The 14,511-nt window shown below is 44.3% G+C and overlaps 1 protein-coding gene across 7 annotated transcripts in view; it reads right to left on the reverse strand.

The window, feature by feature from the left end:
• Window positions 1–14,511, reverse strand: part of Amotl1 (angiomotin like 1) — a 144,548-nt gene that overhangs the window by 92,994 nt on the left and 37,043 nt on the right. For 2 of the 7 annotated variants that reach the window (XM_074066882.1, XM_074066884.1), the window contains exon 1: window positions 1,318–1,540. The exons of 4 other annotated variants lie outside the window; for them this stretch is intronic. In XM_074066882.1, the coding sequence (XP_073922983.1) occupies window positions 1,318–1,366 (49 nt within the window). In that variant the 5' untranslated portion in view covers window positions 1,367–1,540. Of the gene's footprint in view, window positions 1–1,317; window positions 1,541–1,752; window positions 1,899–14,511 lie in introns of those variants that run through there. One more of the 7 variants, XM_074066885.1, reaches the window with a different exon arrangement.

Here is a 14,511-nt window from a genome sequence, read left to right on the forward strand (position 1 = left end):
TGGAAGCAAGGAGCCATGATTGTTCACTATTTCAAGCCCTGACATTTTGCTCCCCGAAAAGGAAGGAAGGTTTCTGGAATTGTAGCTATTATTATCTCTCTCTCTCTCTCTCTGGTTTTATTTGCTTGTGGCAACAAGTTAACAACATTGTTTAGGGTGTTCAAAAGCACCGCGGAGGTACACAAATGGCTCTCAAGACCCACGACCCCACCACCAGCCTAACGTGCCTCAGAGGAAGAAAACCGACAGCCACGGCGGCACTGAGTAGGGCAGCAGAGGGACGGCGGCAAAATGTACGGTCCAAACTGCGAAGCCTCCTGAGCTGGCGGGATCAGGTCCGTGTCCCGAAGCCCAGTCCAGGTGATCCACATGCTGGCTGGATCTGCCATGCGGGACCAACAAACTCACTCACACTAAGACACAAAGGCGAAAACCTTCGGACCAAAATGGGAGCGGGACGTCTTCCGCGTCTCCACCCGAGACGGCAGAGCGGGTCCGGGTTCTCGAGGCTGGGGACCGAGGGGCGCTCGGCCGGCGGCGCGTCCAGTGCCAGCCCCGGCCCAGCGCGGGTCCCGGGGCTGCCGCCAACGTCACCTTCCAGGCAAAGCAGCTCCACTTGGAAAGTTTACCTCCGCGGGACCCAGGCTCTGTGAAAGGCAGCAGGGAGGCCTGGGGAAGCTAGTCCCAACTCAGGCTTAGTCCCAGAAACTCGGCTGGGAGAACAAAGACGGAGCAGCGGCTACCGAGGCCCGAGCCAGGGCTGGGGCGCGACTCCGTCGCTAGCTGCCGGACGGAGCCGAGACGGCGGGAGGGCAGGGACGGTGGCCGCGCCCCGGCGCCCCGGGCCTTTGTCTGGCGGGCAGAGGCCTCGGTGGCCGGAGACTGCGCGGGACCCGCGAGCGACGAGTTCCCGGCCTTCGTGGGCCCAGGGCCAAGGGGGCCAGAGAGGCACGGGGATCTGGAGGCTGGCACCGAGGGCCAGGGAGGCACGGACACCCGTAGGGTGGCAAGGGGACCCGTAGGGCGGCACTGGGACCTGGAGGGTGACACCGGGACCAGGATGGCCCCGAGGGCCAAGGTGGCACAGAGACCTGGATGGAGGGTGGCAGGGGGACCTGAAGAGTGGCACTAAATCCGGGCTCTGCGCCCCCCATCCCCGCCCCAGCAATCTGGGTCCCGTGGCAGCCTCGGCACCGAACCCAATGCCCGGGAGCAACATCTGGAGCCGGGCGGATCTCAGCCCGGCAGTTCCCCAGAACACTGGGCTCTCCGCGTGGGAAAAGGGGCGCCCTCCCTGCAACCCAGCGGGCCAGTTACCTTTCACCGCAGGCTCACAAGTTCCCCGGCGCAACTTTGCCCTCCACATGAGGCGACCATGACTAGTTCAGTCCCGCGGCGGGGGAAAGGCTGCCGCAGGGCAGCGCGCTGGGCATGGCGTGCAGCCCCATTCACACGGGAGGAGAAAGGCCGGGCTTCACCTCCAGTCCCAAACCCTAACCCGCTGCTGGGTCCTAGAGCGTCCCGCGCGCCCGCGAGGGTCCCCGCCCGGGCTTGTAACCCTACACCCCACCCCGCTCCGAGCCCCGCGCTGGGCCCTAGAGCCCGTCTCCTGCTGCCGCCACCCATCCCGGGACCGCGGGACTGCGGGCCAAAATTGCTGGAGCTCAAGCTGACGTGTCTCCCTGAGACTAAGGAGGGCGACAGCCTCCCTTGTTTCGTCCCCTGCCACGTTTTTACAGATGTCAAACTCACCAGTTCTCTTTCCTTCGATTTTGTCCTTCCCACCAGGCCCAATTCTTTGCCCGGACCTGCCCCCGAAGTGGAGGTTGGGTTCTGCGTAGGATGGGTTTTTCTCTTAAGTGGAATTTCCAGGTGGAAAGTGATCGCACTTTTCTCAGCATTTCCCAGGCTCCATCACGCACTGGGATTGGGCAACAAGCTGCTTACCAGTGCTCCGAGCTCCGTGGATAAGCAGCAGGGCCAACGCAGACCTTACCTTACAGCCTTAAATATGAAATGTGCTCACAGAACTGCACGGGCCCCGTCCTAGTAGGAGAGTAGTCCTATACTTCCCGTCTTGCCCTCATGTCTTGTCAGGCCCTCAGGGATTCATGCACTGCTCATAACCAACCTGCTTGCAGCTTTACCCCTCCAGTCATTTCTGGAGGGAATGTCTGTCCTGATGCTAGTCTGTTCTTCAAATTCCCCTGGTGGCCTTCAGATAGGTAAACTCTACTCTTCAGATAGAGTTGAGTTGTAATCAGTTGACAGTTACTTCTCAAACATCTACTGCATTTAGAATCACAAACAGAACAACATAAAGTGACAAACAACATAAAATGACAAACAGAACATTAAAATGGGTGGGATGGGGGGAAAGGCAGCTACTCAGCCTTTCAAGGATGTGTTACCAACTTTGAAAGACAAGATTTGCAAAGAGAAAAGCAACAATACAAGAGATCCAAGCCTGGAAATGCCTAGGAAGGGTTGAAAGAAGACCAGCTTTGTGCTGGAGAAAAGACAGCCTGGAAGGAGATGGAATTCAGAGAAGGCAGGAAGCAGAAAAGGCAACCAACAGGGATCTGGCTTGATCTGAGTGCAGCAGAAAAAGTCTAGAGGAAAGGGTTTTTAACAGAATGAAGGAAACAACACAGGGAAGGCAGAACAACAAAATCACAAAAAATGTAGAAACTATCAACCAAACCTTTCACTTGGCTGATGAAGAAACTCGGGCCTAGTAGCTGAATGGCTTGTCCAACATTACAGCACAAGTTTAGCAACAAAGCCAGGAGTGGAACCCACTTGGAACTCACTGTCTTTTCTACCACGCTGTGTAAACCATGCATCAAAACTTACAGCTGTTTCTCACAGGCAGTGAGGGAACCAATGACTAACCTAGCATTCATGTGAATTTACACTGGGGAAGAGGTAATGAGTAGAAAAAAGAGAGAAAGAAGGAAATATTCTAATGTCCCCTACTAGTGCCATGTTCTACCCTAGGAGGCAGCAGAATTTACCAGAATCAACTCTAGAGGGGGGGAAAAATACAGGCATGGGCTCAGTCACAGCTCAGGCACTCAGTCTCTGTGTGACTTTGAGTAAGTCACGTCACTTCTCTAAACCCCATCTGATATCACCAAGTCTCACAGTGTGGTCTGAAGGATTCAATGTGGTTACAAAGGTGAAAGGCTGGCACAATGCACATAAGTGATCAACATGTATTTGCTAATACTGTTTTGATTAGCCTTCCAAAGACCCTGTGAGATAAGGAGACAAGCTGAAATAGTTGCAGGAAACAATGACATGTGAGGGTAAAGGAAAGGCGAGAAAAAGAGAAAGACACTGTATCTTTGAAGATAGCAAATTCTGAGGCAAGATTTTACTCTTTTCACTGAAGATGGCCATTGTGGGGGAAAGAACAGAGCAAACAAGTTAGCTGAGTTTGTGTCCAAGTCAGAAGAACTGGGGCCATTCTTGGGAGAAGGGGTCATTAGAACAATGAAGGAGAAGCAGAGTTAAGTAAGAGGAAGAACTGGTTTGGGACATGATGAGTGACTTACTGTCTTCTGGGTGAGAAGTCAGGGCCAGACGCATAAAGAAAAAAGAAAGATGAAGCTGCAAAAATGTGTCCACGAGGAGAAGGCACAGCAAGGAAAATGGGAAAAGAAGAGGAAGAGGCTGGAAAATTAGAAGAGCTGGGGTAGTTTAAGGGCATGGAAACCAGAGGACGTACTGGGAAGGGTCCCTCCACTGATGCTACAGACCCTACACCTCCCAACCAATTCCTAGCACACTGACTTTTCCCACTGGTTCACTGAGGTATCCAGGCTCTTGCAGTTCTCAGAACAATACAATAAAAGTAAAGAATGAGGTTTCACATATTTTAGGCCAAAAACAAAGCATTGTGGGGGCACAGAGAAGTGAGTGACTTTGCACAGAGGAGAAAGGGACAGTTCCAAGAAATCTAAGTGCTGAGAGGAAAATGTTTCTAGAAAGTCATGGACACCAAAAGACTGCCATGCTTCTCAGCGCCTTTCCTTTTTTTTTTTTTAAATTGGCATATGTTAAATCGTACATTCACAATTTGTTCTTTTCATAGACATAAAATGGTCACATTAATGCCAGAGTTGATAAACCCCCTTATCTGTATTTTCACTTTCTGTGGTTCACTTAGTAAGTCAAAAAAATATTAAATGTAACATCCAGAAATAAAAAATTTCTTTTTTTTTTAATATTTTTCATCAATAGCTATATTTTTTTCCTTTTTCTTTTATTATTCATATGTGCATACGAGGCTTGGTTCATTTCTCCCCCCTGCCCCCACCCCCTCCCTTACCACCCACTCCGCCCCCTCCCTCACCCCCCCTTCAATACCCAGCAGAAACTATTTTGCCCTTATTTTTAATTTTGTTGCAGAAAGAGTATAAGCAATAATAGGAAGGAACAAGGGGTTTTGCTAGTTGAGATAAGGATAGCTATACAGGGCATTGACTCACATTGATTTCCTGTGCGTGGGTGTTACCTTCTAGGTTAATTCTTTTTGATCTAACCTTTGCTGTAGTTCCTGGTCCCCTTCTCCTATTGGCCTCAGTTGCTTTTAAGGTATCTGCTTTAGTTTCTCTGCGTTGAGGGCAACAAATGCTAGCTAATTTTTTAGGTGTCTTACCTATCCTCATATCTCCCTTTCGTGCTCTCGCTTTTATCATGTGCTCAAAGTCCAATCCTCTTGTTGTGTTTACCCTTGATCTAATGTCCACATATGAGGGAGAACATACGATTTTTGGTCTTTTGGGCCAGGCTAACCTCACTCAGAATGATGTTCTCCAATTCCATCCATTTACCAGCGAATGATAACATTTCGTTCTTCTTCATGGCTGCATAAAATTCCATTGTGTATAGATACCACATTTTCTTAATCCATTCGTCGGTAGTGGGGCATCTTGGCTGTTTCCATAACTTGGCTATTGTGAATAGTGCCGCAATAAACATGGGTGTGCAGGTGCCTCTGGAGTAACAGTCTTTTGGGTATATCCCCAAGAGTGGTATTGCTGGATCAAATGGCAGATCCATGTCTAGCTTTTTAAGTAGCCTCCAAAGTTTTTTCCAGAGTGGTTGTACTAGTTTACATTCCCACCAACAGTGTAAGAGGGTTCCTTTTTCCCCACATCCTCGCCAACACCTGTTGTTGGTGGTGTTGCTGATGATGGCTGTTCTAACAAGGGTAAGGTGGAATCTTAGAGTGGTTTAATTTGCATTTCCTTTATGGCTAGAGATGGTGAGCATTTTTTCATGTGTTTTCTGGCCATTTGAATTTCTTCTTTTGAGAAAGTTCTGTTAAGTTCACTTGCCCATTTCTTTATTGGTTTATTAGTTTTGGGAGAATTTAGTTTTTTAAGTTCCCTATATATTCTGGTTATCAGTCCTTTGTCTGATGTATAGTTGGCAAATATTTTCTCCCACTCTGTGGGTGTTCTCTTCAGTTTAGAGACCATTTCTTTTGATGAACAGAAGCTTTTTAGCTTTATGAGGTCCCATTTATCTATGCTATCTCTTAGTTGCTGTGCTGCTGGGGTTTCGTTGAGAAAGTTCTTACCTATACCTACTAACTCCAGAGTATTTCCTACTCTTTCCTGTATCAACTTTAGAGTTTGGGGTCTGATATTAAGATCCTTGATCCATTTTTGAGTTAATCTTGGTATAGGGTGATCTACATGGATCTAGTTTCAGTTTTTTGCAGACTGCTAACCAGTTTTCCCAGCAGTTTTTGTTGAAGAGGCTGCTATTTCTCCATTGTATATTTTTAGCTCCTTTGTCAAAGATAAGTTGCTTATAGTTGTGTGGCTTCATATCTGGGTCCTCTATTCTGTTCCACTGGTCTTCATGTCTGTTTTTGTGCCAGTACCATGCTGTTTTTATTGTTATTGCTTTGTAATATAGTTTGAAGACAGGTATTGTGATACCTCCTGCATTGTTCTTTTGACTGAGTATTGCCTTGGCTATTCGTGGCCTCTTGTGTTTCCATATAAATTTAACAGTAGATTTTTCAATCTCTTTGATGAATGTCATTGGAATTTTGATGGGAATTGCATTAAACATGTAGATTACTTTTGGGCATATCCACATTTTTACTATGTTGATTCTACCAATCCATGAGCATGGGCGATCTCTCCACTTTCTATAGTCTTCCTCAATCTCTTTCTTCAGAAGTGTATAGTTTTCCTTGTAGAGGTCTTTCACATCTTTTGTTAGGTTTACACCTAGGTATTTGATTTTGTTTGAGGCTATTGTAAATGGAATTGTTTTCATACATTCTTTTTCAGTTTGCTCATTGTTAGTGTATAGAAATGCTAATGATTTTTCTATGTTGATTTTATATCCTGCTACCTTGCTTTAGCTATTGATGCTGTCTAGAAGCTTCTGAGTAGAGTTTTTTGGGTCTTTAAGGTATAGGATCATGTCGTCTGCAAATAGGGATATTTTGACAGTTTCTTTACCTATTTGTATTCCTTTTATTCCTTCTTCTTGCCTAATTGCTCTGGCTAGGAATTCCAGTACTATGTTGAATAGGAGTGGAGATAGTGGGCATCCTTGTCTGGTTCCTGATTTTAGAGGGAATGGTTTCATTTTTTCTCCATTAAGTATAATGCTGGCTGTAGGTTTGTCATATATAGCTTTTATAATGTTGAGGTACTTTCCTTCTATTCCTAGTTTTCTTAGAGCTTTTATCATGAAATGGTGTTGGATCTTATCAAAGGCTTTTTCTGCATCTATTGAGATGATCAAGTGGTTTTTGTCTTTGCTTCTGTTAATGTGGTTTATTACGTATATTGATTTTCGCATGTTGAACCACCCCTGCATCCCTGGGATGAAGCCTAGTTGGTCGTGGTGAATAATCTTTTTGATGTGCTGCTGAATTCGGTTTGCCATTATTTTGTTGAGGATTTTTGCATCAATGTTCATTAAGGAGATTGGCCTATAGTTCTCCTTTTTGGAGGTGTCTTTGCCTGGTTTTGGGATAAGTGTAATACTGCCTTCATAAAATGTGTTTGGCAGTTTTCCTTCCCTTTCTATTTCGTGGAACAGTTTAAGGAGGGTTGGTATCAGTTCTTCTTTAAAGGTCTGATAGAATTCAGCAGAGAATCCATCAGGTCCCGGACTTTTCTTTTTGGGGAGACTCTTGATTGCTGCTTCAATTTCATTTTGTGTTATAGATCTATTCAGGTGATTAGATCTGAAAACTGAACTCTTGGTTCAGTTTTGGATGATCATATGTATCTAGAAATCTGTCCATTTCTTTTAGATTTTCAAATTTACAGAAATAAAAAATTTCATAAGCTTTAAATTGCATACTCTTGTGAGTAGTCTTATTAAATCTCTCACTGCCCTTCCTGCCCTCCTGCCAGCCTTTGTCCAGTGTCCATGCTGCATACTAGGACATACAGTAGAAAATATTCTAACACAGAACCATGCATTACTTAACTTTATTATGGCATATTGTGATAACTGTTCTACTATTATTATTCTTAATCTCTTACTGTGCCTATTTTACGAGTTAAGCTTTACCATATGTATGAATAGGAATAAGCAGTGTATATAGGATTTGGATCTATTTGAGGTTCAGGCATCCACGGGCAGTCTTGGAACATGTCTTCCCGGGATAAGGGGCACTGCTCTGTATCACTAGGCAAAAATATTTTTCCCAAGCTTTCCAATGTTCTTTTCCCCAGCTCATATCCAAATATAAAATCATGTTCTTGAATAAGCTTGCTCACATAGTGCATACCTCCTCTAGAGATTCCAAAACGTACCCTGCCCTCATCATGCAGACTGTTAACAGGGCATAATTCAGGGAACACTAGGAGTACCTTTAGGGTGCTAGATGTATGGTGCCCAGACTAAGAGTGGAAGAATGGAAAACAAAAGAGGGTATGGAGGCCCTGTGGGCAGACGTGTGAGGTGAGACACCCCTGTAGTTCTGGAAATATATGGTGTCTATGGATGAAGAAACTACTCCTAGGAAGAGTTAAGTATTATTTAACAGATTTGGAAACCCCGGTCCATTTGAAGCTTACCCAGAGGCTCTGTGTCAATTATGAAAATTTTTCCAGCCAATATTAAGTACCTACAAAGGGCCAGGCTCTGTGCTGTCACCTTGCATAGGCACCTTGGCTCCCATTAAGTAATGGATCTGAAGCCTGTTTGCCTGGGTGTTTTCAGCTTCACACCCATAATGAGACACCAGTCTTCTTGTTTCTCTTTCTCCTGTGAGCACTATTACCTAATACGCTCTAAACACACAATTTGATCTATAGAAAATGCAAGAAAGAGAGGGTAGATATAATCATGTCTAGAGAAAGTACACCTACACCAAACGGGTAAGGAGGAGAGGAGAGACAATGGCCACAAACAAAGCAACCAACCTGGGGTAAGAGCCTGAGTGAGACAGAGTAACTATGAATATAGTGCCATATAATAAATATTCAATTAATGATAGTTATTCTGATTATCATTTGTGCGTCTTATGGTAGAAACTTTCCTGACTGATTGACTAACTCAGGTTTCTCGACCTTGGACACTTACTGACATTGAAGCTGGGAATTTCTTGTTGTGAGAGGTTGCCCTATGCCCACTAGATACCTGTAGCAACCTCCCTGTCACCCTCACCTGTGACAAGTGTCTCTAGACATTGCCAAATGTCCCTTTGGGGACTAAATTGCTCCTAGCTGAGAACAGCTGAGTTGGTTGATGAATCCATGTTGCCCAGTGAAAAAGAGGCTCCCAAGCTTCCAGCCACACCTATCAGCCCATTGAATTAATGAGTAAATCCAGTTGTATACTAACAGGAAGCAGTCTCAATTTCACTCACCCTACAATGCATCTTTTCATGAACAAAGAATGAATCATATTTTTTTATTTTATTTCTAGTGATGGAGAAACTATTTGTTTCTAAAACTGGAAATATACTAAGTTTCTAAACTGACAGCAATGCAAAGCCACTCTTAAGAAAAAGGGGTTTGAGTAGTGTGGTAGTACATGCCTGTAATCCCAGCACTTGGAAAGCTGATGCAAGGAGGATCACAAGTTTGAAGCTAGTCTGGGCTACATAGTGAGACCTTGTCTCAAAATAAGTAAAATAATAAAATAAAGATTTTCACAGTAACTGGAGACAGTTTGGTGAAATGTTTACCCTGAGGGATTGTAATCACCATTTTGAACATAGTGCTTGGGTATTTCATTCTGAAGACATGGTTTTTTGGTCCATCACTAGGAAGAACAGTGGAAAGAACAGGCCTCTCCAAGACCTGTATAGCAATTCCATAGCTCTTTTTCCCGAACATTCACCACAGACCAGCAGGTCTCCTACTTCAAAGGCCAAAGGCAAGTGGGGAAATTCTCACCATTCCTAGTAGCTCCAACCAGTGAAGATGGTTCAATGTAGGAGAAAAATTCATTTGACAGATAAAGTTGGGGAGGGTAAAAGTCACATGTTAAACGTTCTGTAATTTACTTTCTGTAATCAGAAAGTATTTACTGTGTGTCTACAATACAGCCAGTATCATTCTAATGGGAAAAAAAGTCTTTAGAAAAGTCCAAGGTAGAGAGAGAAATAACTGGGAAAGGAGCATGATGGAGGGGTGAATTCAACTACAGTATATTGTAAGAACTTCTGCAGATGTCACAAGGTACCCCAGTACAACAATAATATGATAATAAAAAATAAGAGGATTATTTTTAAAAAGAGAGATAACTGGGAAAATTAAGCCCTAAGCAGATTAATTGAAAGCATAGCAGTCTAAAAGAAGGCAGAGCTGTGTGAGAGCTGTAATGGTTCATTCATTCATTCACCTGTTCATATATCATTCATCCAAAAATACCAATAATTACATTGATAAGCCAGGGACTCTGTGAGGTGCTTGAGTACCTTGGTATGGGATCTCTCTTACTAAAATGTGTATTAAATTGGGCTACATATGAAGAAAAGGAGAAGGCTGCAACAATAGGACAAATTATTAGGGAGGTGGGTAGCTCAGAGAGAATGAGAGCAAATGTTTAAATAGAGACCTACAGGGTAAGAAGGTTTGGCCACAAGAAGAAGGGGGGGAAAATAGGACCACAGAATCAAGGCAGAGAAGTTCTCAATGGGTGTGAGAATCTCAAAAGAGGCCAAGGGAGCTCGGTCTCTGCAGGTCACCTGTACTGAGCCAAGGATGTCACTAGTCTCCTTTACCAAGGTGCTAGTCCCTTGCTATTCTTGAGGTAAGATACATACAATATGGGTTTCAAATTAAACAAAGGACAGAAAAGAAACATTAGAAAATGACCAACTAGGGATAAACAATAGTAGAAGGTAAGATGGAACCAACCTGAAAGTAAACACCACAGTCTGTCTTAGTCAGGACATTTACCCAAAAGATGCAATCTCTCTAGAGGCTTTCAGTGAGTCCTGCTGAGAACAGGGGAAGACCCAGGATCCTCTGAGCCATCCTGGCGGGATGCTTAAACATCATCAGACTCATCTGGAGGGCTTGTTAAAACACAGATTGCTGCCCCACCCCAGAGTTCCTGACTCAGTAGATCTGGGTGGGGCCCCAAAACTTGCATTTCTAATGAACTCCCAGAGGATGCTGATGCTGCTTGTCTGGAGATCCCACTTTGAGAATGACTGCTTTAGGACTTCTGGGGTCCTATATTCCTATGAATTCAGTATCCCAACCTAAATGTGAAAACAGGCAAGAAATGTTGTAGGAACAAAACAAAGAAGATCCAGCTTTCTGGCTTGAACTAACATGCATCTTCTCTGTGCTCGTGATTTCACATATGATCTGTTTCATCAGCACATGACAGTCAGTGTCCACGTGGATTATCCACATGAGGAAAAGAGGCTGGTTGAGGTGTATGAACTCCTTGAGATCTCATGGGCAGCAAGTGCTCAGCAAGGATTCAAGCCTGTTTGTGAAGACTCTTGCTCTTAACCACAACCTGTACTGCTTTCCAGCTCTTCTGTCAAGAGAGATGCTCCCTGACCCAGACCTTACTGCCCACTGCAAAGCACTCTGAAGCTAGACTCCGTATGGTGAGTGATAGATCTAGACAGTTTTCCTAGATTCCTAGAGGCTGTCTAGGACCTGAACTTGCTGCTGAGTTCTCTCTTTCCTTGTGGGAAGGAGTGAGATCTAGTAAGATCTCACATAAGGACTATGTAACCCTCTTACAGTCTCTGTTTTTAAACCACTGGAGTTGGTTTCCTCTCAGTAGGAGGCAGTTTTTTGTTTTTTATTTTTTTTAAAAACAGATGAGCCTGGAATCAACTCCCTCTCTACCACTTACTAGTTGCATGGTGGTGGCTAAATCACTTAACTGTTCCAAACCTGTTTTTCTTCTTTTCATAAGAGGTGGTTCCAAGAGCATCCACCTCAAAGAACTGGAAGAAACTTATCAATGACATTAAAGCCGTTAGGATAATGTTCAGTAACCAGCACAAGCTCCACAACTTTTAGCTAGTGTTATTAACGTGTTAGACATAATCTTACCAAATATCACCATTTCATAGGAATTCTAATGATTGGTAGGATAAACTGCTAGTTTCTTTTGTTTGATTTGAGCTCCTCATATCCCCACACTCCCCACATCCCACAAACAGGAAAAATATCTCAAGGAATTCTAAAACACAAACAGGAAAAACAATGGTTGGGTATTTTAGGTAAGTTAAAGAAAAATTAAATGGGAATTAATTCATGGGCTGATATCAACTTAGGCTGGGGTTGAGATCAAAGGCCCTACTACCACACACCAAGTACTGGCCAGGCTCAGTGTGGGGCCAGGTGCTCAGTTCTTTGGTCAGGTTTCAAGTGGAACTTTCTCCAACTAGAAGGCACTGGGAAGATGCTGAGCAGAATGGGAGGGAGTGGAGCAACCAGAGCACACCTCGCTTGCAGAAGAAAGCTTGAGGTGTAACATGACAGCCAGGTTAGGATAATTCAAGAACTTTCAGAAGTATTTGTTCCATAGCACCATAGCCCAGTGTCTTACAAATAGTAGTCAGCAACCCATTAGTGGAGTCAACTCAACATGACTGCATTGTAAATAAATGAAATAGAACATAATAGAAAATATCAGATGCGGTCCATATAAAAATGATAATTATTATTCTGTTTAATCACTTATATTTCTATGTGTGGGCCCAAATGTAAAAATGTATCTTTATGTTGGGTCACAGTAAAGAAAATGTTCAAAAGCTACAGAACCCAAAACATGGAAACAAAACTGGGTGAAAGAAACAGAAAATCAGGTGGTCAACTCCTTACAAAGAAGCCTTTATAAAATGATCACTGTACAGCAGTAGACCAGGTTTTCTCAAGAAGTAGGATACGTTGCTCTATGCATACAACCCATTCCACCATGGGAGATGCTCTAGAAGAGGCTGGGTGATGATGCAACAAGAGGGGTGGCACTGGGTTCACTCCCATGAGGACACTAATATGCTCTGATTCTCCAGATGGAGTAAATCAGACCTCAGTTTCTGATAAGAAAAAGAAAAAAAGAATGGAAAGAAATCAAAACCCAGGAAGGCATGTAACCCATCCAGGGGAAGGGACTATTCTATGCTTTACGTTACACAAAATGGAGAGGGAGCACACATCAAATACGTGAAGTTGCTTAGAATTTCTACTATAGGAAGAATTAATTTCCAGCACCAATTTTCTCATTGAGGTGACATAATAAAACACCCATCAGCAATCAAGTAGTATTGTTATAAGCACCTAAAGTTGAGTCAGGTGGAGCCAGAGTGCCTATCAATGTGAAACTGAACCATGTTTTACCACCCCGACTAACAGAGCATCCAAAACTTTAGTGCCAAGGACAGAGTACCCCCAGAGCTCCAAGTCCTGCTGGGTGTAGGCAATCACAGCCACCACGTTCAATTGTATAGGCTGTTTACTGTACAATGCCAGGCTGGGGAGTGAAGAGGACAGGGTTGGGGGGTCTAAAATCTAGCCTTCACTCTACTCACTAAGCTGGGAACAGCTTCTGCTCTTCATCCATCTTTGTTTAATTTGCTCAGTGGCACTTCTTTGGGCATGGTGACTCTGGCTTTGCATGTTTATAGTTGACTTACTTCCCTATTGTCTTCCTTCAACATCACCAGCACAAAAGAGGGGAGGAAGAAGAGTATGGAGTTGAGGGAAAGAAGCAGATTTGAAAGTGATGAGGGGAGTGGAGGAAGGCAAGGAAAAAGTACAGCAGTAGGAGGAGAATGACATTCATTAAATGCAGGGCATCTATCAGACCTGGGTAAGTACTGCAAAGTCATGAGATCCTAATCACATGTCTGCAAAATGGAGTGATCACTGAAGGTGGACATGAGGCTAACCCACAAGAAGACCTGAGAGGGACACAAAACTACCTGCCAGCCAGGTGTGGTGGCACACCTGTAATCCTAGCACTTGGGAGGGAGACTGAGGCAGGAGGAACTCATGTTTGAGGCCAGCCTTGGCTACCTAGCAAGATCCTGCTCAAAACAAAAACAACACCCATGAAAACAAAAGGAAAACTGCCTGCCACATTCTTCATCCATTGCAAATGTTCAGAGGCTGGAGTCTCCCTGTGACTCTGTGGGAACAAGGCTATTGGAGTGAAAAGACAAATATTTTTTGAAAGGAAAAAGTCTAAGCTCTCTGGCTGGCCAACCAGAAGGGCAGCAAACAAGGAATTTCTGTAGTCAACAGCCAGTAAACAGTAAACCTTTAGGAGATAGAAGCAAAGGGGCCACCGCAGGCTGGCCAGTCCCAGCAGTGGCCAGCTCTCAGCTGTTCCTCCAGCCCAGCCTTCTCTTCAGGCCTCCTTCCAGATGAGGCTCTACTCCCTTCCCACAGTCCCTTCAGTTTTCTTAAGAATGTGAAGTTTCCATGAAATATTTACTCATATAACATGACCCTAAAGCACTAACCATGTCCATGCTTCCTGACAGGTTTTTCTTTAAAGGTCTGAAAAGAAGTTGAAAATAAAACTGCTACCAGGTGATCAGTGGTCAGTAATCTTGCCAAAGCTAGGCTTGAGGGACAAAGGTCACAGGGCAAGATTATTGGAAGAAACAACTATACAGATATATGTGACATTAGAACAACCACGCATATGTGCTATGGTGACGAATGTTCCTTTCTAGCAATCCTGGAAAGGGTGTATTTCAACAGGCAGCAGACAGCCAGAAAGCAAAGCCATCCCTGAACATCTGTTTCCCCCATTTGCCAAGGAACATTCTTTTTTTATCCCTTTTTATAATGTGACCTGTTCCATTTTCTGGCAGAAGGAAGGCAAGCACTGCTTTTTCTGTCAGTATTCCAACTTAAAACAGAAAAAGGAAGGAGGGAGCAAGAGAGGGAAGTGTGTGTTGGGGGGTAGAAGACTGCCCTGAAGCAGAGGTGGGGAGGGAGAGACAGACAGGCAGGAAGAGGGGTAGGTCAGAGAGGTAACAGTCCAAATAAGTGATATTCAAACAGTTTACTGTGTCTC

The sequence above is a fragment of the Castor canadensis genome, chromosome 2, assembly GCF_047511655.1.
Source record: "Castor canadensis chromosome 2, mCasCan1.hap1v2, whole genome shotgun sequence".
NCBI lineage: Eukaryota > Metazoa > Chordata > Mammalia > Rodentia > Castoridae > Castor > Castor canadensis.